At 42.1% G+C, this 26,181-nt stretch overlaps 7 protein-coding genes across 7 annotated transcripts; 3 read left to right on the forward strand and 4 right to left on the reverse strand.

Moving 5' to 3' along the window:
• Positions 1-1,071: 1,071 nt before the first annotated feature.
• EAF02_004477 (uncharacterized protein) lies at positions 1,072-1,434 on the reverse strand (the record flags this gene model as incomplete). Its single annotated transcript, XM_038900525.1, has 2 exons — positions 1,072-1,190; positions 1,257-1,434. 2 exons carry the CDS (start codon positions 1,432-1,434, stop codon positions 1,072-1,074), a joined length of 297 nt encoding a protein of 98 aa, XP_038760232.1.
• A 5,268-nt stretch (positions 1,435-6,702) lies between these two features.
• EAF02_004478 (uncharacterized protein) lies at positions 6,703-7,780 on the forward strand. The gene is made up of 3 exons (XM_038900526.1): positions 6,703-6,971; positions 7,128-7,350; positions 7,453-7,780. The coding sequence occupies exons 1-3, from the start codon at positions 6,746-6,748 to the stop codon at positions 7,538-7,540; spliced, it is 537 nt and encodes a 178-aa protein (XP_038760233.1). The 5' UTR covers positions 6,703-6,745; the 3' UTR covers positions 7,541-7,780.
• A 363-nt stretch (positions 7,781-8,143) lies between these two features.
• Positions 8,144-9,967, forward strand: EAF02_004479 (uncharacterized protein; the record flags this gene model as incomplete). Its single annotated transcript, XM_038900527.1, has 4 exons — positions 8,144-8,377; positions 8,516-8,905; positions 8,963-9,418; positions 9,517-9,967. Exons 2-4 carry the CDS (start codon positions 8,613-8,615, stop codon positions 9,965-9,967), a joined length of 1,200 nt encoding a protein of 399 aa, XP_038760234.1. The 5' UTR covers positions 8,144-8,377; positions 8,516-8,612.
• A 1,408-nt stretch (positions 9,968-11,375) lies between these two features.
• On the reverse strand, positions 11,376-12,454 carry EAF02_004480 (uncharacterized protein; the record flags this gene model as incomplete). Its single annotated transcript, XM_038900528.1, has 4 exons — positions 11,376-11,395; positions 11,469-12,291; positions 12,337-12,374; positions 12,424-12,454. The coding sequence occupies 4 exons, from the start codon at positions 12,452-12,454 to the stop codon at positions 11,376-11,378; spliced, it is 912 nt and encodes a 303-aa protein (XP_038760235.1).
• A 1,154-nt stretch (positions 12,455-13,608) lies between these two features.
• On the reverse strand, positions 13,609-14,500 carry EAF02_004481 (uncharacterized protein; the record flags this gene model as incomplete). The annotated part of the gene is made up of 2 exons (XM_038900529.1): positions 13,609-14,291; positions 14,353-14,500. The coding sequence occupies 2 exons, from the start codon at positions 14,498-14,500 to the stop codon at positions 13,609-13,611; spliced, it is 831 nt and encodes a 276-aa protein (XP_038760236.1).
• Positions 14,501-16,356: 1,856 nt separating this feature from the next.
• Positions 16,357-19,499, forward strand: EAF02_004482 (uncharacterized protein; the record flags this gene model as incomplete). The annotated part of the gene is made up of 11 exons (XM_038900530.1): positions 16,357-16,477; positions 16,529-16,675; positions 16,746-16,897; positions 16,954-17,312; positions 17,367-17,527; positions 17,577-17,834; positions 17,884-18,394; positions 18,486-18,748; positions 18,805-18,905; positions 19,027-19,165; positions 19,303-19,499. The coding sequence occupies 11 exons, from the start codon at positions 16,357-16,359 to the stop codon at positions 19,497-19,499; spliced, it is 2,409 nt and encodes an 802-aa protein (XP_038760237.1).
• Positions 19,500-23,736: 4,237 nt separating this feature from the next.
• Positions 23,737-26,171, reverse strand: EAF02_004483 (uncharacterized protein; the record flags this gene model as incomplete). Its single annotated transcript, XM_038900531.1, has 5 exons — positions 23,737-24,355; positions 24,403-25,540; positions 25,593-25,832; positions 25,894-25,996; positions 26,052-26,171. 5 exons carry the CDS (start codon positions 26,169-26,171, stop codon positions 23,737-23,739), a joined length of 2,220 nt encoding a protein of 739 aa, XP_038760238.1.
• Between the last annotated feature and the right edge of the window lie 10 nt (positions 26,172-26,181).

A 26,181-nucleotide genomic window follows, 5' to 3' on the forward strand; every position in this document is an offset into this window, starting at 1 on the left:
TCTCTGATATCAATTTTGATAAGACGTGATAGTCTATGCTAGCTTACTAGCTTAGTGCTCCTTACCTGCTCATAATGTTATAACAACACTCCCAAGTCTATGGACCATAAATCATGTTTATTTCTGCTGAACTTATAATCATTTGTATCATGCTAGCTTAGTAGGGGTTGTGGGAAACATCCTTATTAATGTCTACCAACTCTGATTTCTTCTACGGTACTACCAATGTTATATAGTGAGCTTAGATTGTGAATATCAATTCTTGTCTCAAACCTAGGAATTTAGCGATGTTTTACGTTTTACCCCTACTCAGCCGCAATCTTTCTCGACAATCAGGAGTTCCATCGTTCTTCAAACGTCCGGGTAGTTCGCTTTTCTTGGCGGCGTGAAAAATTATTGTGTCTCATTCGAAGTCTTGTTCTTACTTCTTGTTAGAAACTTCATAATCGTTAATGACTCGGACTGACATAGCAATCATATTGATGTAATAATATTCTAGAATATTTCCTGCAAATTATCAAGGTAAAGGAATGAGATTGTATGTATGCATTGTATCATTATATCTTTTCATTGCCTCCCACTCATCCACTGCATGCCGTAATCAATCATGATTCATCTGTAACTTTCCATCGACATTTACGCAACTCAATTTCCTCCATTTTTACAACAACAGAAAACATGTTGATACGAGATCGATGTATTTAGATCTCGATTGAAGTCTCTTTACGTTTCCTCGAGTTTTATAGACATTTGGTCCAAGATATTACTTCATTAAAATCCAGAGAACAAGAAGCAGAATCACTGGATTTCCATCCAAAATCGTTTTTCTGTCAGGAAATATGTATGAAACAGTTCGTCTATACAACAAGTGACAAAATAGTCCAAAGATAAATTACAATATAAGATTCTCTTCATCCTTCAAATGGCATCAAAAATCAGAGAAAATACGCGTCCGTCCTCAATAATCATACAGTACACCAATCCGTACCCTTCAACCAAATTTTTCGCATCAACTCCAACGCCCGTCCAAATGTCCACATATTCAGACCTCCATCACAATCAACCTCCCATCTAAGGAGGGGTACAGATAACTCCATCGCCTACGAGAGGAGTTTTGCAACATGAAGAGTCTTGTCCTTGAGCGGCACAGTATGCTCGGAATTGTTCTTTGGTGAAAGGAGTAATGGCAGCTTTCAATTCAGTCAGCGCTTGTATACAGAAGTCATGTTCAGGGTTAATGTTAAAATAAAACGTACGAGTTGAGCAGGTCTGGTTTATAACACCGGCAAGAGAGGTTTGACAGCACATGGCAGTGTCAATAGCGGAAGTGCAGAGGCGTTCTTGTTGCGCCGTTCCATTTTGACGGGGTTCGATAGGAGATGCAGCTGCGATGGCGCTGAGAATGGCGATGAGTGTGGTTATTGTGAATTGCATTTTGAGTTTGAAGGTTTGTGATTGAAGTGTTTTGTTTAGATTTTAATGAACGTAGGATATTGGTAAAGGAATGTAATGAATGTAATGAATGTAGAGAAGATGAGATGATCGATGATGGGCAGGAATAGAACACATACTTATAGGGTTTTGCCATTGTCAACAACAACCATCTATAAGTCACTTACATGATTTCAATGGACCTTAGAGATCTCCTGTCTCTGAAATTGATACCATACCCAAGAAAATCTCGATTCTCGGAAATCTCAATTTCCTGCATCAACTCATCGAATTCAAAACATACTAAACTGTTTTCAATTAAGGTTAATATTAACATTTGAATTAAGGTTATCTCTTGTTTCCTCGTTCAAGACGGAAGAATCAGGAGAAATATCCAATACTCTATCCACTTTCACAATCCACTCAATCACATATCCGGACCTTGTTCCATGATAGTGAAAGTGTGATTTGGATTTGGTAAGTTTGATATGGTACGCAGATGGACCCTGTTGATAAATCGCAGTTTGGAGGATCTTCAGGAACTACCAAAGCTTATTAGTAGATCGTGAACGGGAAGTGAAATTATTCAGCCCACAAGATCGGCTATTTACCCAAGGTTGATTGGCAACGATTCAAATAATCACGGGTGCCCAGCCTTGGTCAAAGCTACCTATTAGCAGCTAATGCGGCTGAGTGCGGCTGTTGACACCACTTTAAAGTATTGCCCCTGAACTCAAGGAAACTTATAGAATGATTCTCCGTGAAGAAACATGCGTCACTAATTTAGGCCCATAAATGAATGCGATGATGTAAATAGAGATACCACGTTGACTTGCCAGCATTTAACGAGGCGTGCAGCGACAACATTAACAGAGGTTCATGAATGGCGGGTATTGTATCCCTCACAAATTGATATATTAAAATACCTAGGAACAAGCGCAGCTTCAATATATGACACGCCATAACTGAAATCAGGGTCCAATAATTCAAGGATCTAGATTCCATTAGTACTTAACTATTTCAATCTTAATGTGAAAGACGACGTGAACAAAAAGCTGCAGGTAGGTGCAAAGTCAGACAGGGTGAATAGTGTATGGGCAGTAACAAGATCATTGATCGGAAGCATCTAACCTGCGCTTCAGTCAATCCCCAATCTGATGAATGCCGGTGAAGTAAGACTACGGATTCTCGGCCAACAGAAAGTTCAGGTACCGACTAGGCGCAGAACTAGCGATTTTAAGGTCAGCGGCAGTTGGTACCATTAGAGCCGAACCACAGGACTCCTCGGAATGCGGGAAAATACTTTATTGGCCTGGTCGCTCATCTGATGTTATACTTCTGAGAATAAATGATACACTCAAAAATCAGCTCCGTGAAAGCTACTTAACGTAATTGAGTCAGCTCGGCCAGTTACCACATCTCCACAATTACATTGCCTTTCCATTTCCTCGCAAATGTAAATAAATAAAAGGTCCTACTAGCAGTAAGAACAGCATGAGAGGATCGGTTGTGGATCAGTCGCTGGAAACAACCTTTCGGGAACGAGCACTGGGGAGATAAAGGAAAGAACTTCTCTACTGTATATGGATTAACGCATAGGTTTCCAGACTACATAGGATTCTTGACTTGTCCATGGGAGCCCCCTTGTTGGTTTTATCTCTCGAGTATCTCGTCCCACGCGACATCCTTAAGGAGAGTATGTAGCATCCAATGTTGGGAAGAAATCGGAAAGTTGTACTCTGAAAACTACTATTACACACGCCGGCAGGAGACATCAATTACCTTTGGCAAAGATAAGAAGACGAAGTTGGATGAAGCAGTGCTAAAATGATTCCCTTGAAGACGGGTGTATAGAGAGATAAGTTCTGAATGGTGGCGTTGGAATGTCTCTGAAAAATCCCGAGTCTAGACAACAGCCCCCAATATAAATCGTCATAGAATTCATCTGAACTATGAATAGTGATGCGAATCCGTGGAATTAGGTAGGATAATGGTCGACTTGATTATGGCTCATCCATATCGTATTGAGTGTTGGCCGTGTAGTCGTGAAACGTGGGCTATCATTTAGAACGGCCTTCAGCAGGTACCACTTCCTTGAATTGCAAATGTGCCGTGTGTAGGATACCCACCCGTTAATTGAATATTTGGAGCTCTCGTGTTTGACGTCGAAGTGGAAATGGCGAACTGGACACTGAGGATTACCTTCCAGGCTCGCGGTCGCTGAACATCAGATAGGGGAATCTCATCTAGTCGCCCAAAATATCTTTTGGTGGACAAGTGAAGAACTCTCCATTTACTCTCCGGCTCAACATGATCATTGAAAGTGCGGAATCTAAGATTCAGGTGTACATTGTTGAATGGAAAGAAAGAGTTCAAAGTTGCAGGTTTGTGGGTTGTTTGCAGAGTGGGATATGGTGCCACAGGCCAAAGCTTATTTTTCTTCAGCCTTGCCAAGCCTAACCCGGAAGGGCCTAACGACATCTCTTCAACAAGACGTATTAACCAGAATTTCCGCACATCTTCGCATCTATTCTGCCAATATAGGCTCATTTGCTTGATGTAAAAATAATGCACTTTGTCTACATTGATCAAGATTCTACAATCCTAGCTATGTGGAACGGCAGGCTGGCTTTTTCATATGCCTACAGAATATTTGCTATTCATTGATCTCCAAGCTCTCACTATTCGATCGCCACTCTCCTATTATCTATGCATCCCTAATACTTTCACATCCGATAGTCAGTCGGTTGTTCCACTGTTTATGTATGGGTAATGCAGTCTTTCCATGGGCAGCATGTATTCTAACGATTTTACCAGTCATTCATATCCTCTGTCCCGGAGGAATAGCAAATATGGTTACCCAGTGGGCAGACCTGTGGATACAGTACATTTCCGGTCTGGCATGCGCAAACATCTATCCTGCTCTGCGTTCTACAACTTATATCATGGCTTTGTCATCGATTTCCATACTCATCGGTATGAAGTCTAGAGAATATGCAGAGGAAAGATCAGCGAGGTAGATTGGCGGCTGCGCTTCATCCCTGGTGCGATATAGGTTACATCGTACAAGACAGGAACATTGCTCTTGATGTGATTATATCAATCCGAAAATGTCATCAGCATGGTTCCCTCGCCCAGATACGATATAGATTGGACTGTTATCACTATATGTTATGCCAGACCATGTGTTTCACAAGGCTCGTGAAAAATTATTCCCAACGACTTAGCTAGTTAGCTATATCGGAAAATCTCTTGTAATGTTGGGATATTTGTTAATGGGCAATTTTAGTACTATCTTGGAGCAGAGGGTGATCTATCCATCATTTTCTATAGATATCCTGGTCCACTTCCATTTCCTCAATGTCATTGGCCATTATTTGTGATTATTTTTCAATCATTTGACTATTCATGTTGGTGGCGCAAGCTTTTCAAGCAGAATGGTCTTTTCTTCACAAACCTATTTGGTGGCTCACAGGAAAACGAAGTTCTTGGATTCTTATTCCTCAGCCTCGATTTGCAATGTATTGCTATCTTGCGGTCACCACTCTAGGTTTCTTCATATATCTTTACCGATGGTTGATCGGATATCTTCTTTGCGTTGTTCTGTTCACGACTTTGTATTATGGTTGCGGGTGGGAATGACAAATTTTTCCTTTCCTTGCACAGTAACTCTTCTACAATAGTTCCAACGCAACGGTTTATGCTCAGTATAGTCTGACGTTAATGCTGAAGCAAATAATGAGACCATTCAAGCTGATTTGACGGCATCCCGTATCTGGCTGGAACATATATCGCATACTTGATCACAACCAATATGGGATAGATTGCAACAATAGTACATATGTTTCTTCGGAAATATGATACTTTCAAAGCAGGAAGGTATTTCCTCTCGTGTAGCAACCTTGAGAAAGTCTTTCAACCGTCTTTCCGGTTATTCTGGAAAAACAAGAGAGAAGTTATTTCAAATTCTGACGTGGATCCACATTATGTATTGGTAAATGGTTACGAAGAAATACATAGTTGGCGGTATACCAATATTCTAGTATTCAGTTTTGATATGGGGCTGGCTACTTATTATGGTGTTAAATCTGCATTTCCTTGGTTAGGATCACTAGTGGGTGTGTGGATTGACAGGATACTTGTCAATTTTCGATAGTTTTCTTAAAAAAAATTCATTCTCTAATTGTTTGATATCAGCATTCACATTTTGAACCTTCACAGCCCAAATGCCTGGCGCGGCCATCGGTGCAATCTTCGACTAGATCATCATAAAAACTATTGTCACAAATCAACTCCACATATTCATTTCTGTTGAAGGATCTAATATTTGGTCTAGACACAACGGCCATCAATACAGTACCCCAGCCATAGCATGGTCCATCGCTGGCGACATGTTCTCTATAGGGGCTCGCTACCAATGGGTAACAATCGTTTCCTTCTCGAATTCATAGTTTCAATTCCCTTCTGTATCCTCTACGAGAGAACTTGAATTGAATTTCTTGATTCCATAAACCTTTCTATCATTCTCTAGTATTTGGGTTGGCTTTTTGTCGGCGTGAATTCGTCCATCACTTCCTATTCCGCTCTTGGGTCTTTCGCACAGTATTTTCTGCGCAACTATAGCCCCAGTGATTATGTCAAGTGGAAATATTTGCTTAGTGCTGCATTCGATGGAGGAACGCAGGTGATGGTTTTCACATTGAGTTTTTGGGGGAAGTGGAAAGGCGCATTATTTCCCGTTTGAAGAGGGAACAATGGAGGATTTGCGGAGAGTAAGAATGTGTATTATTGTATGTATAATTCTGCGAATGGATGAGGATCATTGGAGTTCTACACTCACATGGTACCACCGTGTCTACGGCAGATATATCCTGTGATTTCTAGGTGATACTAGGTACCATTTGCTTTTGGCTTATTCAAGTATCAATCTTCTTATCTAATAGAAACTAAAACGTCATTTTGTTTAGATGTTGATCATTCAATCTTTCGATTCAAGCTTCCTGATGTTTTCGTGTTTTCGTGTTTTTGTTGACATATGTTTCACCTTTGTGTAACCTCATTGCTTGGCGATCATCACTTGACAGCGACACGCGAAGTTTAGTTCATTACCTCAGATGTAAGTTCCACAAGTACATCAATATACTAAACTTTATTAAGAGAGTGTCATATGCCTCTGATGTGCATCTGATTGACAGGCAAGAATAGAAAAAGGGTATATATATTTACCAATGCCCATTTCTCCTCCTTTCTACATCCCATACCTGATATTCTAAGAATTCCTTCGCCAAAAATTCAGCCTCCAATTTAGTAAACAATGCATCGCCCTCAAGTTTTCATCACCTCTTTTCTGACCCTCCTCGCCCTTCCCCTCTCAGTCTCTTCCCAGACAGTCTACCTAATTCGTCATGGAGAGAAGCCTTCAGATGGCAGCAACGGCCTCAGTGCCCTCGGTCTCCAAAGAGCACAATGTCTTCGCAATGTCTTTGGTAATGAAAGTAATTATGACATCAAGTATATAATGGCTATGACGCCTAAAAGTGGTATGTTTTCCCTTTCCATTGCTTTCTTTGAGATACTCTCGGTAGCATTTTACATCGATGGGGATTACATCTGTATAACTCTCTTTCTCACAATTATTTCCTCGCAATCCGATCTCTCATCTCGAAATTCTCAGAAAATTAACACGTGCACATCAGATGGAGAACGCACGCGTCCACTCGATACAGTGCAACCCCTAGCCACAGATCTAAATATCACAGTTGATATTTCATGCGACAGAGATGACGCAGATTGTGTAGCCAATGTCGTGAATCAATATGAAGGGGAAGGAAACATATTGATTAGCTGGCAACACGGTGCGCTGACCGACATTGTTAAGGCTTTGGGTGATGAGAATGCGCCCAAATGGAAGAAACATGCGTGAGTTTCTCTTTTTGCTTTTTTTTTCTGAGTCAGATGATTTGGTTGAGGGAGGGATGAGACATTATTTTTGTCACGGCAATCATAACTAATTTCATGTAGATACGATACCATATGGACAGATCCAAAACCATATACCGGTCTTACCGAGATAACATCCGAGAATTGCCCTGGATTAGATGATAATTAGAAGAGGATATGAAAGAGTGTAGATTCGTATGAGAACGAAAAATAGATGAGAATACAGATTGCTTCTTGGGTGGCTGGTTATGAGAAATGTTTTTTTTTATATAGGAGAAGAAGGACGCGTATAGAGAGGAATTAGATTATATAATTAGGGGTGTGATTGAATTAGAGTTGTGAAATGACCGTCAAGATTGTTAGAAGCACGCACGTGCTTAGTCTGGCGTATTCGTTCTACAGTCTCTTTTGTATGTTAGTATAGTTCCACATAGAATTCAAAATAATTTTTGATGATTTCATGATTGGTTCTCAAATACATTCATTTCTAGAATTTCCCTCACTTTTACGGAGTTGATGTTCGGATTTTTCATCCGCCGCGAGTCGGCAGAGTAAGAGTGGAACAATGGGCGGGATCTTCTGATCGCCAATTAAACATCAATATGGAATAATTCAAGGCGGAGCAAAGTGGAGTCGGCGGGAGATTTCGAGTATTCACGTGATCATGATACTTTCATTTATTTAAACTCGTCTAGTGTGTTTCATATAGTTATACGATGCTGATATACATAGAATTGTTCAATCTCTTAACCATAAGAAAGCCGCACTTCATCATTCGAGAACAAGATCAAAGGTGGGATAAGCGATGCTTTAGATATATAATTTGATCTTATCGAATGGTCTGGTCTTTAAATTGTTCGTGTGGGCAGGCCATTCTGAAGATCTCGCCGGTGGGTAAGGCTTGCATGGAGGGATCTTGGCCGTGAGGGATTGCTGGTGATTCGAAGTAGGGATAACTACAAGGAAGTATAGTACAAGGAGATTTGAACGGTACTTGGCTCCTTGAGTGAGTGGACAAGAGCTTCTTTACCATTTTCTTGATCGCTTTAAAGATCTCGGAATTCTTTAATCTGTCGTTCATTCGTTTTGCTCACTCATTCTGGAAGTTCTTTTTCCTGACATTCTTTTGATCGAACTTTGAAAGTTCAAATCCACTCACTTACCATCCACGCTCATTTATTTCCATTCTTCGATGTCTTCCCTGTCCATTTAGGCCATTAAATTCAACATAAAATTACAAAATGATTGCACAAATTCGTAATACCGCAGCTCTGGTAGCTCTCACATCTGCCGCCAGCGTTCTGGCTCGCCCTCATTTCAGTACCCGAGCCACTCAAGCATCAACCGATCTTTGCGGCGATTATGATTATCTCATTTTAAACAATTCGCCATGGATTGTGTATAACATGTTGTACAATGCAAATCAGATCGTGGGAAGTCAGTGTACATATTATGATAGTATGATTACAGGGAGTGATGGGACTGCTGAGGTGAAGTGGAACAGTGAGACGGATATCACTTATGTTGAGAGCACGTATGGAGTTGAAACGATGTTTCTAATCGTGTGTTTCATGTTGACATGAGAATCTAGAAACAATGTTCCTAAAGGGTATTCTTTCGTCGGCCTGACCCAGAATTTGGAAACCCCTCTCACAGGCATCGCTTCCATTCCTACAACCTACACCTGGACACGCTCCAACACAACCGCCTTCAAAGGAAACGTCTGCTACGATTTCATGACCAACGATGTTAAAGGTGACTCTACATCGAGCTCCTCCCAGGAACTCATGCTCTGGCTCCAATATCAAGGTGGTCAATTACCTATTGGATGGGCTGATGGAAGCGTAGCTACCATTGACAATTTATTTGGTACAAGCTGGGATTTGTATCAGGGTGTTAATGAAGATACGGGTATTACGGTTAGCAGTATGTTGCCAAAAACACAGTTTGAGGGAACCTTTGAGGGTGATTTGAGAGAGTGGTTGGTTGCGCTTGTAGGACAAGGTCTCTTTACTGAGAGTACTTATGTTAACGTTGGAAATGCTGGGTGAGGTTTCCCCTTTTATTCTTTCTCAGATACCTCTCCCACAGCATTTTATTGGATCCGAATTAGAGATGAATGATATCATACTGACAAAAAGAAAGTACCGAATTCTTTTACGGAAACGCAATCATGAACGCAACCCTTGGTCTCCAAATCGATCTCGGTACAGCCACCTCTGCAGCAGTTAAATTAGCAGCTGTTTCTTCAGCATCTTCAAGTGCAAGCCAAATCGCTTCTACTTCAGCGGCAATCGTTCCATCAAATAGCTCATCAGTCGTTGCTATTACTACCTCCGCTTCATCTGCACAAGCATCAACCAGCACCTCCTCCATTGCGGCTGTATCTACATCAGCAAAGTCAAGCACAAAGTCTCACCATGTAGCTACTCCTGCAGCACCAGTTATTGAGGGATCTACTATCGCTTCTGCCTCTGTAGCAACATCAACCAGTATAGCTGCTAGCTCGGTTGCTGGTATTGAAACCTCTGTTTCCAGTGCTGCTGTTGCTGCTCCAACTTCGGCTGATGAAGGAGATGATGAGTGTGAAGTCTAAATGTGCACATAGTTTAGACGATTTCATTGTATGGAACAAGTGGAGCATAAAGAAAGTATTAAAAAGAAAAATATAGGAAGGGAGGAGAAAAACTTATTTCTTGTACATACTATACTATACATATTTTTAGATGCTCATGTTGGCCAGCACTTATTCTGGAAGAAGAGAATATACGTCTCATTTTATATACTTCGAGCTTTACACATACGACATTTGAGAAATCATTGAAATCTTATATTGCATCTCGTCTGAAATAGGTGATGTTCTTCTCAGTTCAAAACAATGAGATTTATTAATCTCTGCTGTCGAGACTTTACCCCACTTTTCTAATTCGGTTGAATGCGTAATGGTCGCTTCTACTCCGCGGATGGGGTTTAGAGGAGGGGAGGAAGTTGGAGGAGGTAAATGACGACCGGGATAGGGAGAGTCTAGTGAGTGGATGGCATGATATTGGTGGTGCGTTTACATACAAAGCAATCTTTTCTCTGGGTTGAAGAGGTTATTGCATGTAGAAAGGAAAAGAGAAGAATAAGAAGATTAGTGGCAACAAAAATTGATAAGTAGAAAAACAACAATCTAGGATGGCCAGACTCCCTTGCTACATTGACCAAGTCGAGATAGTTACTCTCTGTGAGCTCTTTCTCCTCAACTTTTCCATGTTCGTTCTACAAGTTCATTTTTCTATCCCGTGTCTTCTCTTTTCCTCTCCCAATTCATATAGCCCACTTTGATCGAATGCTCAATAGGACAATGTGAGCAAACGCTACCACTCAGCCGAGTAATAGGAAGGAACAAAACAGAAGCATCTACCACAACATCCTAATAAAACCAAGTACGAAACCAAATCCACCCTCACAAACAATCCTCTAAATCATACGAGCAATGATACAATCAATGTATGAATATAAAACCAGTACAAACACGCGACTGAAAGAAACTGAATATGGACGAACTAGTAAACATCCTTACGGACTCTCAGCCCGATACTCCAGATTAGAGAGCATTTAGTAGGAATGCCAAGAGTGCCAAGAGTATGGGGTGTACACATGATGAAGAAGTACCGGAATGCGGAGTATTTTTGCCGGAGGGTGGGGATGGTATTTGCAAGCTGGGGTGCGGGTTTGTGTGGAATGAAGGGGTATGGGTGATGGGTTTTGTGATGGAGGGTATGAAATGGATCGAAAGATTGAGGTGGTTGGGTGATTGGGTTATGGGTCAAAGTCGTAATCATTGTATTTCAGATACAAGGAGAGTAGAGTCTCAATCGAAACGACAAGTATAGTGCAAGTGATTGGTTCGATTGCTATTCTTCTCATAAGGTACCAAATCTATCTCCTCCCTACCATCCCACAACAAACCAACATCTCCATCACAACTACATCCAACCGACATCTCTCCCCATTCTCCATCACGACGGCAAACATTGACCTAAAAAACATTAATTATCTCTTCCCTAACCCAGCTCTCCGCTCCCCACAATACATAGAAAAGAAAAACTTACTATAATAAACACTACTAACAACACACTTACTCCCACTCGTACAAGCCGTCGCACCCGTCCACCCCTGCCCCCCACACTGGGCATAAGCCGCCGCGGTCCTGGTCCCCGTCGCCGTCGCACCACTACTCGTCTTGGTAATCGTGCTCGTACTCAGCGTCGACGACGACGTAGGTTTCGCAGTCGAAGCAGCAGCAGAAGTCGACGAACTCTTCGCAGTGCTCTGCGCAGCACCACAGACAAATGGCGTAGGGCCCGGAATCGTATACGTGGTGAGCGTTTGATAGATGTTAATCAGGATTCCGGGATCGCTCTGTCCGTATGCGCCGGGAAAGGACACGGTGCTTGGAGTTGCGGTTCCGGTGCCGCCTGATACGTTGATTTGTGCGCATTCCATGTATAATTGTGCACCGAGACTGCCTCCTGCTGAGTGAAGCGCGATCAATTCTGCTCGTAGGAGATATTGTCCGTTGGCTATGCAGCTTGGTATTGTGATAGGCTGTACGCCTGCATTGTTTATGAGATCTGTTGTTGCCCATTTTTGTGTGGCTACGTTGAGTCCTTGCTCGGAGATTTTGAACCAGCCGGGTCCGTAGCCAACGTCGGTGGTTGCGTCGTCTACTTTTTTCATGTAGGCCATGACGGGACCGAGATGAGATGGGTCGAGAACATATGTTGCGTCGTTTGCAGGAGTGCTATCGAGAGTGTGGCGCCAGATGGCGTTTACAGTGCTACCGGCAACGACATTTATGATATTTGAGGAGGGAGTGGTAGGATTTGGTCCACCATTGCAGGCGACGTATTCAGTTGTTACGTCGTTTATGGGCTGGAGATGTTAGGAGTGGTTGTCTGGTGTGGGATGAAGACTTACTCCGTCGTATGTTGGGGTTCGGATGGCATAGCTGGTATCTATTTGCTGTGAGTGAGGTATTTGCCAAAGAGAAAATAAGAGACGAACTGTAAAGTGTGCCACCTGATTGCAATTTCATGAATATTGTGTGTGCAGAAACACACGATAGAAGAAATGAAAAGGGTATGATAAGTTGTAACTTCATGATTGAATCTATTTATTGAAAGTTTGCCGTGTGTAGACTGATTCTGAAAACAACTTTCTGCAGAATGAGAAAGGTAGATACTTGATATATATGTAATAGAAGATAATTCTCAGCCACGTGGTTCTGTATATGAGCTTCATCACTGCCCGAAAACCCCGGATAAACCTAGCCGCCACCATCTATGCCAAATTGCTGCCCGCAAATTCTCAAGGTATTTCTTGGCGCTGCAAGTTTCCAGCCATATAAAGGTAGATATCAAACAGCTTTCTGCGATGTGAAGAGCATCGCCAACTCTAGATTTCTTGACCGTACGAATGAAAACATACTATAGTCGAGAACCGACGAAACACCTCCATGCTACGCACATAATCTAGGGTAAAAAATTAATCACACTAATATAATCTCATTTATTTCCTGCCATGTGAACAAAGATTCGGCTGAGACGACAATAATCCCGTCTTAATATACAATGTTACTACGCTGACCGTAGAGGAAATCGCCTAGTTGACCAGTAATTGGTTGATTGTCTGAACAAAGCGTGATGGGGGTATATGTCAAAATCTTAGCGGGAGGTGATTATATTATAGATCGATGAGCTAGGGAATCTTGACACGACACTTGCCGGAAGAATAGATGGGAAAATGGAAGGATAAATAGCCTGACACGGAAACTAAGCGATGGCATACACGTGATAGACAGCCTGTTCTGCACTTGCATAGTGATTGACGAAATCGAGATCGTGAGTAAGTAGTTTTCTCAATCGTGGACAAATATTGCGCTTAAATAGGAAGTAGGTATGGTATAACGTTGATAAAAATAATTAATGTGTTCTTATCCTCCTATGTTCCATAGGTTATCCCTATACTGCTCATGTACAATGCTTGAATCGCCAATAACTCCACCAAAGATGAGCTAAGCTGATCGTTTTTTTCAGTACTATATCCGACAAAAGAAACTCGAGAGCGCCCTCCCCCCCATCCTTGGGTTATACCTGCCCACGAAGAAGAGATATTCCAACCCCTAATTCGACCTGACTAACAAATGAAATCCTTTATCCATCCTAAATTTTCATATAACCCTTTCCTTCCCTATACCTCGCTCAATCCAATATAGTTATCACCCATCAACGCAACTTTCTTTGGATCCACCCCATCTTGAAAAACATCTCCTGCATGTACAAAGTGAAACATACACTGCACAATCAACATCTGTGCTGTATCCATGATATACATATAATACTCGTGACTCATCAGTGTCCCTGTCGATCCTTGTGAGAACTCAATGACTCTGTATACACATCTGACAATGATCAAGACCGCGGCTGCGAATAAAAGCATGAGCAATTTATGCCAATGTTTTTTTCCATTAGCTGGGATATCGAAAAATCTTGGATGTGAGCGCATGCGACGTTCGAAAGTAATGGCGATGACGAGGAAGATACTGAAGAAAAGAAGTTGTACGAGAAGGCCGCCAACCATCAATTTTTCGCCAGTTGAACTCATGCTGGCCGTTGCCATCATACCACCCCCGCCAGATTGCATAAGAAAAGATGCGACATCTCCACCAACGAACACTTTAGTGACGTTTTTGGGAGAGATCACGGATGCAGATGGTGCATTGACGAATAAGACGATCCGGCCGTATATCATGTAAATGGTTGCTGCGTAGAGAGAAGGTGGAAGGATAATGAGGAGCGATTGACCAGAGTAGAGCATTATGGAAGAAGTATCTTTTGCCGACAGATATCGAAAGACATAACCGGCAGTCATCACTGGGTTCATTGGTTAGAATCCGTCCAGTAAGAAGTAGCAGAAGTTTGATTGGGTACTTACTGAAACCTCCGACTACCATGGCTGTGTAAAAGTAGGTTTTCTTTCGGAACATAGTTATGAGATGATATATGGCACTCGCTCCAAATAATGCAGCGGCAACCAGTGCAATGGTTGTGCCAGGTTGATAGGCGTAAAGTACGTACACCATTTTGAAGATTCAACGAAGTTGATTGATCGATGAGACGGAATAAGTAAAGTACTAATGAGTGTATCACGAATAGAAATGAGAAGGTAAACGACAGAACAAACACTCGCTCAGAATCGTAAGATCGTAAGATTGCAATTGAAAAGGCAAAAAAAGTAATGAATGTATTTGCAGATAAAGATAGTGTTGAAGAAGATAGAGATTGGTGTTTGTAGTGGGAGTATAATCATAATATGTACTCAAATGTTAAACGCTCAAAAGCAGCACTAGATCTTTTCAACGACTATTGCTACAGCAATTGGAAGGGTTATTGCATATTGCGGCCATCGTAAATCGTATTCGCGCTGTCCATTGAGGCGCATGCAAACAATGTTCTCCATACCACAATCATACTTACTTAAATTGATACCGGTAGAGACCCTTGAGAAGATCCATGAACATGGCCGTTGAATCCCAAAATAGAGCTCCACTGGGAACACCTAGGCTGAGTTAAGGATCAAAAGTCCAGCCAGCATTGAATACGCGAAATCATTGGTAGATAATCTATGCAGATGGAGAGGGCTGAAGTAGGATAGACGAATCAGCATAATGGAAACACGATAAATACGCGGAATAATAGGACGAGATTGAAACTTGGAACGTGCTTCGAGTAAAGTTAAGGAGCTTTCCTAAAGGGACCGTATTGAAAGAAAAAATGCGAAGAAGAGATGAAGAATCCACTTTTTATTTCCCGGAAGATACCATTTCGGGCGTGATGCGAGATACGAGATACGAGATACGAGATACGAGATGCGAGATGAAGGGCAACAGAATTCGAGGAGAGGTTGATAGTAGGAGGAGGAGCATTCTATATAAGGTACAGTGTAAAACGGTGTTGCTTGGTGAAATACTTTGTGATTTCATGTTCTCAGTGGAATTGGCATCAGCATTCTCTGATGCTCAAGGTAAGATCTTACCGAGAATCAACTGGACAGCTAATGTCCGATGCCGCCTTCTTCAATGGTCTTGAATATCCATATGCATCAGACCCTGATTGCGGCATCTGAAATACTCACCGTCATTTGTGGGTGTGTGATTCACAAAGCCCGGAAGATATCTATACCTGTAGGGCTGAAGTTGGTAAGAGCTATGGTGGTTGACCATGTCTTCCGGAAACTGTCCTGCAGGAGTCTAACACATGTTCTAGACCTTGGGTTTAGCTATATAATGGGATATCCCATTATACGACATCTCTCTATTCCTTCCGTATCAGGATCATGTGAGAATGTTTGTTCGTCTCAGATTATTAGCAGAGGGCTCAGGCAATGAAAGAAGTTGTGATTGGCACATGACTTTGAAGTAGGTAGGCTGGTAGGTATTTCTGTTGGATCTTTCAATCACGTGGAGGATGCGCATGGACTACCTACTAGGCCTAGTCCGAGTCCGAGTCCGAGTCCGAGTCCGAGTCCGAGTCCGATGTCCGACATTTCACTGCGAGTACGAAATACGCGTATAGAAAAAGCTCAAACCAGTTTCACCCTAACATGCGCCAGTGGTCCAATCTAGAACGTTAAATACACAGCACACATACTAACACAGCATGAACATGAAGAAAAGGGTCAGAGATGCATTGGCATCCCTTTGCTGGGACCAAATACGCTCAATACGGCATTGATGCACTGCCTCTATATACTTAGGTAGGTACTCTTTCGATAGCCACAGTCTAGTCAAGTGTAGTTTGCCTAGATCAGTGAAAGGCTTTACAAACATTCATTCCCCATCTCATAACGTTTTCCTTCCATTTCATCCTTTTTCTTAATACCATATCATGCTTGTACGTGCAAGTTTGTCGCCATTCTCTATCTTGATTCCCAGATATCATGGGCATTCCTGAACAACAGCCAAAGGGGAGTGAAAGTATCAATTGGGATGCTCCTCCTCCCTACGAAGAATTGTTCGCGTTCGGCAATGAAGAGTCTGCTGTCTCTACTTCAGTCCAAGGTGATGAACTCTATTGACAGTCTAATCAAGGAATTTTACTGACACCACCAGACAATGGACGGATTAGTATGGCATTTTTGGGTAATACCTCACCATTACCTCCAATCTATACACCCGAGAATATACCGCAAGTAAAATCAGAGCCCGTGAAATCGTATCCAAGACTTAACATAGTCATTCAGGTAGTTGGAAGTCGAGGTATATACATTCCTACTTTCTCAATATCGAGAAAAATCAATTGTACTTCATCACTGATCAGCTTTTTCAGGTGATGTTCAACCTTTCATCGCCTTGGGCAATGAACTTCAAGTCGCAGGTCATAGGGTGCGTATTGCTACTCACGATGTATTTGAAAAATTTGTACGAGATGCCGGAATAGAATTCCATGCAATTGGTGGCGATCCAACGGAATTAATGGCAGTAAGTGTACTTGATTCGCATCCCCCAACATACATACTTATGACCATCCCTTCTAGTACATGGTCAAAAACCCCGGAATCTTTCCAAAAATAAGTACTTTAGCTAGTGGAGAGATATCAAAGAAAAGAAAAATGATATCCGCTATGCTCGAAGGATGTTGGCGATCCTGTATCGAACCCGATTCTAAGACTGGAGAACCATTTATCGCAGGAGCAATTATTGCCAATCCACCTAGTTTTGCCCACACACATTGTGCTCAGGCATTGGGTATTCCAGTTCATCTTATGTTTACTATGCCTTGGACGGCTACGAGATCATTCCCTCATCCACTTGCAAATATCCAATCTACTGAAACGGATCCTAAAACAGCCAATTTTCTTTCTTATGGATTGGTTGACACGATGACTTGGCAAGGGTATGTTTCCAATTTATATTCTTGAGCTCTCAATTTTTAATCATTTGATTATAGACTTGGAGACGTAATCAATCACTGGAGAAAGAAGTCCCTTGATCTTGAACCGGTCCCTGTGATGGCTGGCCCTCATTTAGCAGCTTCTCTCGATATCCCATTTACATACTGTTGGTCGCCAGCACTTGTACCGAAACCACAAGATTGGCTCCCACATATAGGTTCGTAGATTCGGTTTCTTCCAAACTCTAGTATTGATGAAGCTTTTAGATGTTTGTGGATTTTTCTTTCGTCCGCCCCCATCATATGATCCCGATGCGAGGATTTTAGGATTTCTGGAAGCAGGCTCGAAACCCATTTATATAGGATTTGGAAGCATCGTAATGGAAGATCCTAAAGCTATGACCGCGACGATCATGGCTGCAGTTAAAAATTGTGGTGTCAGAGCAATTGTATCGAAAGGTTGGAGTAAACTTGGACAGGAGGTTGAGAATGAGAATGTGTTATTTATTGATGATTGTCCTCATGGTAAGAGATACATCAACATAATGATCTTAGCATTAACTAATATTAATAGAATGGCTATTTAAACAAGTTGCGGCTGTCATCCACCATAGTAGAGCAGGAACAACAGCATGTAGATTACTCAATGGTCGTCCTACAGCAATCGTACCTTTTTTGGCGAGTGCGTCGAGAATTCTCCTGCATAAAATTCCTCAACTAACTTTCAACAGCCAACCATTCTGGGGAAACATGGTAGCAGCAGCCGGTGCCGGTCCTGCACCTATCGAACACAAATCTCTTAACATCACCACTCTCTCCGATGCCATCAAATTTCTCCTCTCCCCCGATGTGGTAACCGCAGCACAAACCCTCGCCTCAAGAATCCAACACGAAAATGGCGTAAAAGAAGCCGTTAATTCGTTCCATCGTAATCTCCCCGTCAAAACCCTCAGTTGTGCGCTTTTAACTCAACAACCCGCAACATGGTATTGGAAAAAGGGTAAAAAAAACATCTCAACTTATCTCACCAAGCAGCCGCCATTCTCGTCGAGAAGAAAAAAAATAAACGCCTCTGATCTTTCCTTGTAAGTTCACCTCCTCTAGATATGCATTCATCTATCAATTCGTTTATTCATCCATCCAATTTTCATACTTACTCAATGTCCCACGACAAAGACACAAACCCCACCCCATAACCATCACCAACCGCCGCTGGGACCCCTGGACTGCCACAACCTCCGCCGCCTTCGACAGTGCCCTCGACATCACCCGCGCCATAACCAACATCGGACTTGACTATCGCACCGAATACACGCGCGCTCTAACCCGACCACCCCGCAAAAAGCAAAACGAAAACCGGCCAAAGGCATCGACACTGACACTGACACCGCCTCATCGCGCAGCGCTCTACAAGCGAGCTCCATCGCGGTCGGAAAAGGGTTCGGAAAGGTAGGCATCGCGATGAGTAAAACGGCGATCGATTTACCCCTCGCAGTTGCGGATGGCTTTCATGCGTTGCCTGCGCTGTATGGGGATAAGCCGAGGGAGTATGAACAGGTGAGGGATTGGAAGAGTGGAAGTATTAAGGGAGCTAAGGTTTGTTTTCCTCTTTCCCTCTTTTCCCTTTTTGAGACCGAATATGAGATGGGTTACGAGATGTGGAATATGCAGATTCATGAAGAGGAAAGCAAGCTAACCGTGTATAAAAATAATAAAGAATTTCGGCTACGGAATCGCAGACGGCTTCACAGGATTCTTTACACAACCCATCCAAGGCGCCATACAGGAAGGCGGAAAGGGATTCCTGAAGGGACTTGGAAAAGGAACGGTGGGATTTCTCACCAAACCTGCTAGTGGTAAGTCGAGTTCAGTTTACATGATCCACCCATTCATTTCATTTGATTTCATTTTATCCGTATCCCCAGTCTCGCATCCAGAAACCTCTCACCTCCCCAAACCAAAACTCGCTAACCCCCACTCCCCCTCCTCCCAGGCGTCTTCGGACTCGTCTCCTACCCCGCCCTCGGCCTCTACAAAACCCTCAGCACATCCACCCACCAAGGAACACAGGGCAAAATCCTCCTAGCCCAGCGCGAATACGGCATGCATCTTGCGATGACGCGGCAGATATCCAAGGAGCTGAGTGAGAAGATTGTAGAGGATTTTGAGTGGGTGGTTGAGGGGGCTTAGGGGTTGCTTGGTACTTACTACGTAAGCTCGGGTGTTGTTTGTATATTCGTGCGTATAAACGTATACCTTTTTTCTAGATTAAAGAAAGAAAAGAAAATACTGGGAATAGGTACAGAATCGGAACTTCTAGGGCGAACTTCTTTCTATTCATCAAATGAAGAGTTCGTGTACTTGGAAAGAAGAAGATATATAATTATAATATGAAAGAAGAGGAATAGAAATAAGTTTACATTCAACACAGAATCCACAGGAGTTTCAACAAAGCAATGAACCAATTATGTATTCACAAAGCACACACCCCTGAATTGAAAAAGAAATCCAACACATGAGAAGCAATAGATATTATTCCACAAAAACATATTATTCTAGATACCCCTCTACCACCCAATCTCCATATCCTACTTCACAATCTTCACATCAAAATAGAATCAAGATCACTTAAGAAACTCCCATGATCCCATCTCATCCCATCTAATTCCCAAGATGTCTCATCCATTTCAAGAGCCGAGTCTTGATATTGTAGCAAGTACTAGTACTAGTACTAGTACTACCTCCCCAATTCATTCTTTCCGATAAATCTTCAGAAGCTCGCAATTCTCTTCCAACTCGCCTCTTTCCCTCCTTTAAAATCTCAAGTGTCTCCAATCTTCTGCCTTTTTCTTTCTTTTCAAACCCTTTTCAAACCCCTTCCAATAGTATTCTCCTTCCTCGCTTCCTAATAACATCGACTTTGGTATCTATTCAATTTATAGTCTCTTATTTCGAAACCTCCAGTAAATACCATTTCAATTTCTTTCTTCCAATTTCACTTGAAAGAAGTGTTTTTCATGGAACTGTTAATTGCAGATTTCAAAGGCAACGCCTGCCCAGTCTTTATACTCATCTGATAATAATGTATCTACATTTTCATAGTCAATCTGCGTTTGCTGGACAAGTCTTCCAATTTCAATTTCTAGTCTCTTATTTCAAACCTCCAGTGAGTACTGTGTAGAGAGTGTTCTTTCGATCTTCAATTCGGAGAAGTTTGATTGTAGATTTTAGTGGTGGTCCCCAGTCTTTATAATCTTCTGATAGCAAATAAAACATTGCATTCTCGTAGTCAATCTGCGTTCGTTGGGCGAGTTTCATCCAATTTCCTTGCCCAATCATCATTATCGCTATATCCCATATGACAAAGCTTGTTTCTCTCGGAATATGCTGATATATCCCACAGGGTATATATCGGCCACCGGTACCTTAGATCTAAGGCGACCCTTGCGAGATGGTTCAGCATTGGTGTTGATGGTGGTTTTTGCAACAATGATCTTGCTTCCGCCTTAATCTCCGATCAGTACTTTGCTGAATACTTTCTATCCTATTGCGCAGACTGCTTGTATGTCATGCATCTATCTGCCACATAATCGCTGTGGTTCAGCAATATAATTTCCTTTGTATGGCTTGCTTTCTGATTTCTTCTGCCTGGACACCCTCCATTCTTTTTTAGCTCCCTTTCAGTCTCCTTCTCTGCTTTCTCCGTTTGATTTTTGATATATCTCTTTGTGGTGAGGATAGCATGTGTAATCTGTAGGTGTATGGATTGACGGGGGTACTTCTCAACTTTCAGAATTTTTAACAAATTCAATCTTTGATTCCCTGATTGATCTATTTATTGTTCAGCCTGTGTTGAATCAATCTAACAATTCTTCAACAAATATCGAGTCGAAGCTTCGAAAGATATTGTTAAGCCAATTTTGTCCCGTTAATCCGTACACCCACTGGTGGAGGCAATAGACGTAAGAGTTGAGGTGAAGCCAATGAGCTAAGGTTAAACCATCAAGAGAACTGAGTTCTTAGTTGAACTAACACAATGAAAGTCTCCGTTATTTGATAACCCATCATAAAAAGATCGTAGCAAATCTTCAGCAATGATTTCGATGGTCTTCCAAATTATACGCCCCATAAGATGTTCATGTCTGTGTATTCGAAGCAAAAGTAGCAAAATCCTTAGCATTATGCCCACCTGCAAATCATTTGCTCAAGCAATTGTTCATCAAAATTCTCCTCTCCCTTTCCGTCTCATCTCATCTCATCATAATCCATCACAATTCATCCATTGACTGCGCTTCATCCACATCAATTGTATCATTCATCGATCCCAATTCCCACACCAAGATGTGTTACCAAATCAGAGTTTCCCAGCACCATGACACCACATTGCCAAACTAACAAGTGGTAATACCATCTATAAGATACAATCATCAGTATTCTCATCTCATCTGATATCCCAACCAACCCTCTGATTTCAAAAAACCCACAAAACAAATCATCAATCCAGCAGCAGAGTTAACAGTGGGGGAAGACTCAGACAAAAAAAACATACCAGATCAGTAACTTGACAACACAGTCTATGTTCCCACATCGGACAATCCACACTATCATCTAAATTCCTACCTATCGATCCCCAAAATTAGCACACGCACTCACACACAATCCCCCCAAAATCAATAAACTCACACCCAATCCCATTAACACTATTCCCATTCAACACAAACCCAAACGCCCTAGCTGCCGCGACCACAAGCGGCTGATCACCATCCAGAATACTCGGACAGCATACTAGAGCTCCCTGGTTCACATCTGCGCATTCTGCAGAATGTGTAGTTGTTGTGAGGAGAGCAGGAGGAGCGGAATTGAGTGTTGAGGCGGTGATGGTGATGTTTACGAGGGCGTTGAGGAGGGAGATGAGAGAGGGAGAGCTGGGGGGAGGGGTGTAGGAGATGCGAGTGTGAGGGGATGGGGATGGGGAGAGAGGAGGAGGAGAGAGATGATGGTGGAGAGGGGGTGCATGGTTGTTGGTGTTAGTATGGCAGGATGGTAACTGTGTGCTTGGTTGTTCGTTTGTTCCTTTATCTGAGACTCGAGAAGCCAGGAAACATAGACAGGCAGGCAGGTAGGTAGGCAAGAAGTAGATATAACGAGAAGTAAACAAACACCAACCCAACAAATTCCAAAGTAAAGTCTCCAGCAAGCAACAAACCAGCAAATAAACCAGCAAGTAAAGTAATCAATCCCTCAATCTCAGCACTCAAGTGAGAAGTGAAAAATGACAAGCCAAAGAAAACAAAATTTACAAAATCGACTCCTTTCCCTATCGTGAAATTTGAATCGTGATAGAATGCAATATCGTTTTTCAGATTGAATGATAAAGGAAGAAGAAGAAGAAGTGAAAAGAGGAAATCAAGAAGAAGAAAAGAAAGCAGCTCCTAAAATCCCTGGAATTAGTCTACATCGATGCATTCCCAAAAAGGCAGGAGGATTCGGTACCTCTCTCTCTACCTTCTTCTCTACCTCCTCCCTAACTATTTACCTACCAGTTACTTTTCCTCGCCTAAAAAACGATGCGTATTCTCCGGATGGACAGACTGAACGAATAGATACACTACTTACTCACTTCTCACTCACCGCATCTCGCTACTTCCTGTAGAAGATAAAAAGTAGAAAGAAGAAAGAAAGAACAAGGAAGATATTAATACTACTCATCACTTCTCAACTCATTACACTACCTACCCATCAATCTATTTCATAAATATTCAACTTCCCACTTTCTAACTTCCCAACTTCCTAACTTTCCAACTTTATAACTTCCCACTTCTCAACTTCTCACTTCATAGCAATAATCCCAACTCCATAACAATAACCTCAACCATCCCAACTTCCCAACTTTATAACTTCCTAACAAAATAACAAATAATCCCAACTAAACCTTTCTATCCCAACTATCCCTTCTATCCATCATCTATCTTACCCAACTCACCTCTCTCTCTCCCTCTCCTCTCTTAATTCATCCAAAAAATTCTTCATTCCACTAACATTCCACTACCGTGAACATTCCACTAACATTACAAATCATTCACGTCTCTCTCATCTTTCTCATAAAATCAAATCAAATGAACCCTCAAACACATTCCAGCCAAAGAATGACAAAAATAGTACATAAAGGTCGGAATAGAAATAAAATATCATTATATTCATTCATGCCCACTAAAAACTCCATCCTAATTCATCCCATGTGCAAGGTGCCAGGGCATCATATATTTCCTTTCCTTTCCTTTCCTTCCATTGTAACTCCTTCCTAGGTCATTAAACACCAAACCACACACACCTGAGCCTTTAAACACCGTAAAACATCAAATCCCACAAGACCAAATCAAGTCTCGAATCAATCGAAAAAAGAACATTTCTCTGAATAACATGCACATCACTGTTTACCAATTGCAGGATTTGTCGACAAAACTTGATTAGGAGCAATTCTTCTCTTTTTCTTTTCAGGTCCAGCTCCTGTATCTTCCTTCTCACTCTCACTTACATCTCCAGGACGTTTCACACCCACTACCGAACCTGTAGTACTTCTTGGAGTTTGTGGTGGTGTTGTCATAGGAACTCCTGACGTGGTATTTGCTGCAGCAATACCTGGAACACTACTTGATAATGGAGTTGGGTTACTGATAATTGTCCCCATAGCTGATGTTACATGAGATGATTGTGTTGCAACTGAAGATGTAGAATTTGACCGAGTAGGTGAAGAAGGTCTGAAAGTTGTGAAAGGAGCTGGTGGAGGTGATGGCGCCACCATAGGATTTGAAGATGTCCGATGATGATTATTTGAAATTGGAAATGGTGATGGAGGTGCGATCCCAGCTGTTGGTGTTGCCATGGGAGTATTTTGAGTTGATGAAACTGCTGAACCACTAATGTATGAACGTTTTGCAGTGGGTATTTCTTCATCATAAATTTGTCCGAGTTCACCCGGGGCAAAAGTTAAGGTTGAACAGAAACCATCCGAGGATGTCATCAATAATGTAGTTCCATCAGTGGACCTAAAATAATCAGCATGGACCAAAGTTATTGATTCGAATAAACGTACCATGATAAATCTGTAAAAGTTGCGCAATGTAAATTGCTCACTATGCAAAGCGGGGTTTGTTGTTGTGTGTCATACAAGAGAACTGAATCCTCCGTGGCAACAGCATAGACCATACGATAAGGCAAAGAAAATGCCATAGTTGGGCCTTGGGATGTTACGTTCGTTTCAACCTCCAAAGATTTTGGTTTGGATGAAGAACTAGGTCTCGAGGAATCACTGCTTTGTGATACAAGTGGAGGTGGTTCCATTAAAGCATTCGATGGCGATTTAGGAACCATCGCTGGTTCTGGTAATGCTGCCATTGTGTCATCAGCAGATGATGTATCGATTGTGATATATTTTGTAATTGGTGGGGGAGCTTTTCTGGTTGTGTAGTAAACTGGAGAGCATTTGACAGCCACAGAAGGTTTCTTGTGTCCCGGTAAATGTGCAACAGGAGGCTTGTTGATTCCACCTCGTGTATAGATGTAGACTGTATTAATCACTTCATACAACATCTTTGCACCCTCTTCTGATCCCTTGTGTTGTGTTTGATATTGACCGGCTGGTGTAAAAAGAAGACTACCATCAGGTGTAAATGCGAGTCTTCGGAAAAATGACTTGAGGGTTTCATTGGCGTAGATATGAGCATTCTTGACTCCAAGTCCAATCATCGAATATGGTTTTGGTGATGCTTCCATAGGCATAACAGCGGGTAATGGCATTGAAGGAGCCGGAGAGGCCGATCTTCGCATGGACATTGCTGGAGAAGAAGCACCAAATGAAGATCTTCTACTATGACTAATAACACTAGGAGGATTCATTGGTAAAGCCATCGAAGTTGGTGTACCTGGACAAGATGGTCCTGGTGAACCTATTGTATTTGGGGTTTCTGGTGGAAATTGTGAACGAAATCCAAGCTCGGGTGGTGCTGGACTATTGGAGGAAATTCGTCTTCCAGGTAAATCCATCTTCAAATTATGTCCAATTCTTTTTGGCTCTTCCCTATTGTCGAGACTAAATTGACCGTCTTTCGTTCTCAAGGTATAGATGTGTACGGATCGATCGGATGATTGTGTCGCGATATATTCATTCAATGGATCCCAGGCAACACCTTGAACGTAATGTTGATGTTCAGCGATTTGTCTAATTAACTGACCTGGATGAGATTGATTAGTTTCCATAGAATGACAAAAGTATGGATGAAATACCAGTTTGAGCATTGTATATCCGCGCAACATTATCCATACTCCCAATTATGAAGTACACGGAATCGGGGGACCAAGCCAAATCGTATATCTCAGCACCCGACGATCTACACATATGTTTGGTTCGCCAGGTTTCCTTTTCTTCGAATCCATCTCCTCCGAATGCAGGTGTGATATTTGAAGCTTCGCTAGGGACCCAGAGTAGTACATTGCCGTCGTCTCCAGCAGATGCTAGTAATTCCCCTACAAGATTGATTAGCCACATTACATTCCACCTTGATGTGCACAAACTATGCCTTTGTACCTTTCGGAGCCCATCTTACTACATTGACTGCTTGTGTATGCTTTTGTAGAGTAGCTAGATAGTCAATCTTGCGATCTTCTCCTTCGGATTCTATCTTCCATAACTGTATTCCAATCAGTACTTCTTTCACATTTCCCATCCGGATAGATTGAACGTACCCTAACATTTCCATCTCCTCCTGCAGTCGCCAATCTTCCCTTCCCAGCCTTTTCCCAATCGCAACTATATATGGGAGAATTCTGATCATGCCAGTTGATGATTAAGGGTGTAGCTTTCATTGTGCCGGTG

Source organism: Botrytis sinoallii (assembly GCF_014898435.1).
Source record: "Botrytis sinoallii strain Bc 23 chromosome Unknown BSIN_006, whole genome shotgun sequence".
Taxonomy (NCBI): domain Eukaryota; kingdom Fungi; phylum Ascomycota; class Leotiomycetes; order Helotiales; family Sclerotiniaceae; genus Botrytis; species Botrytis sinoallii.

Coding starts and splice junctions, on each gene's coding strand:
- EAF02_004478 (XM_038900526.1), top strand. CDS start 6,746: ATGCATCGCCCTCAAGTTTTCATCACCTCTTTTCTGACCCTCCTCGCC. Junction 6,972..7,127: donor GGCTATGACGCCTAAAAGTG/GTATGTTTTCCC, acceptor CGTGCACATCAG/ATGGAGAACGCACGCGTCCA. Junction 7,351..7,452: donor CCCAAATGGAAGAAACATGC/GTGAGTTTCTCT, acceptor AATTTCATGTAG/ATACGATACCATATGGACAG.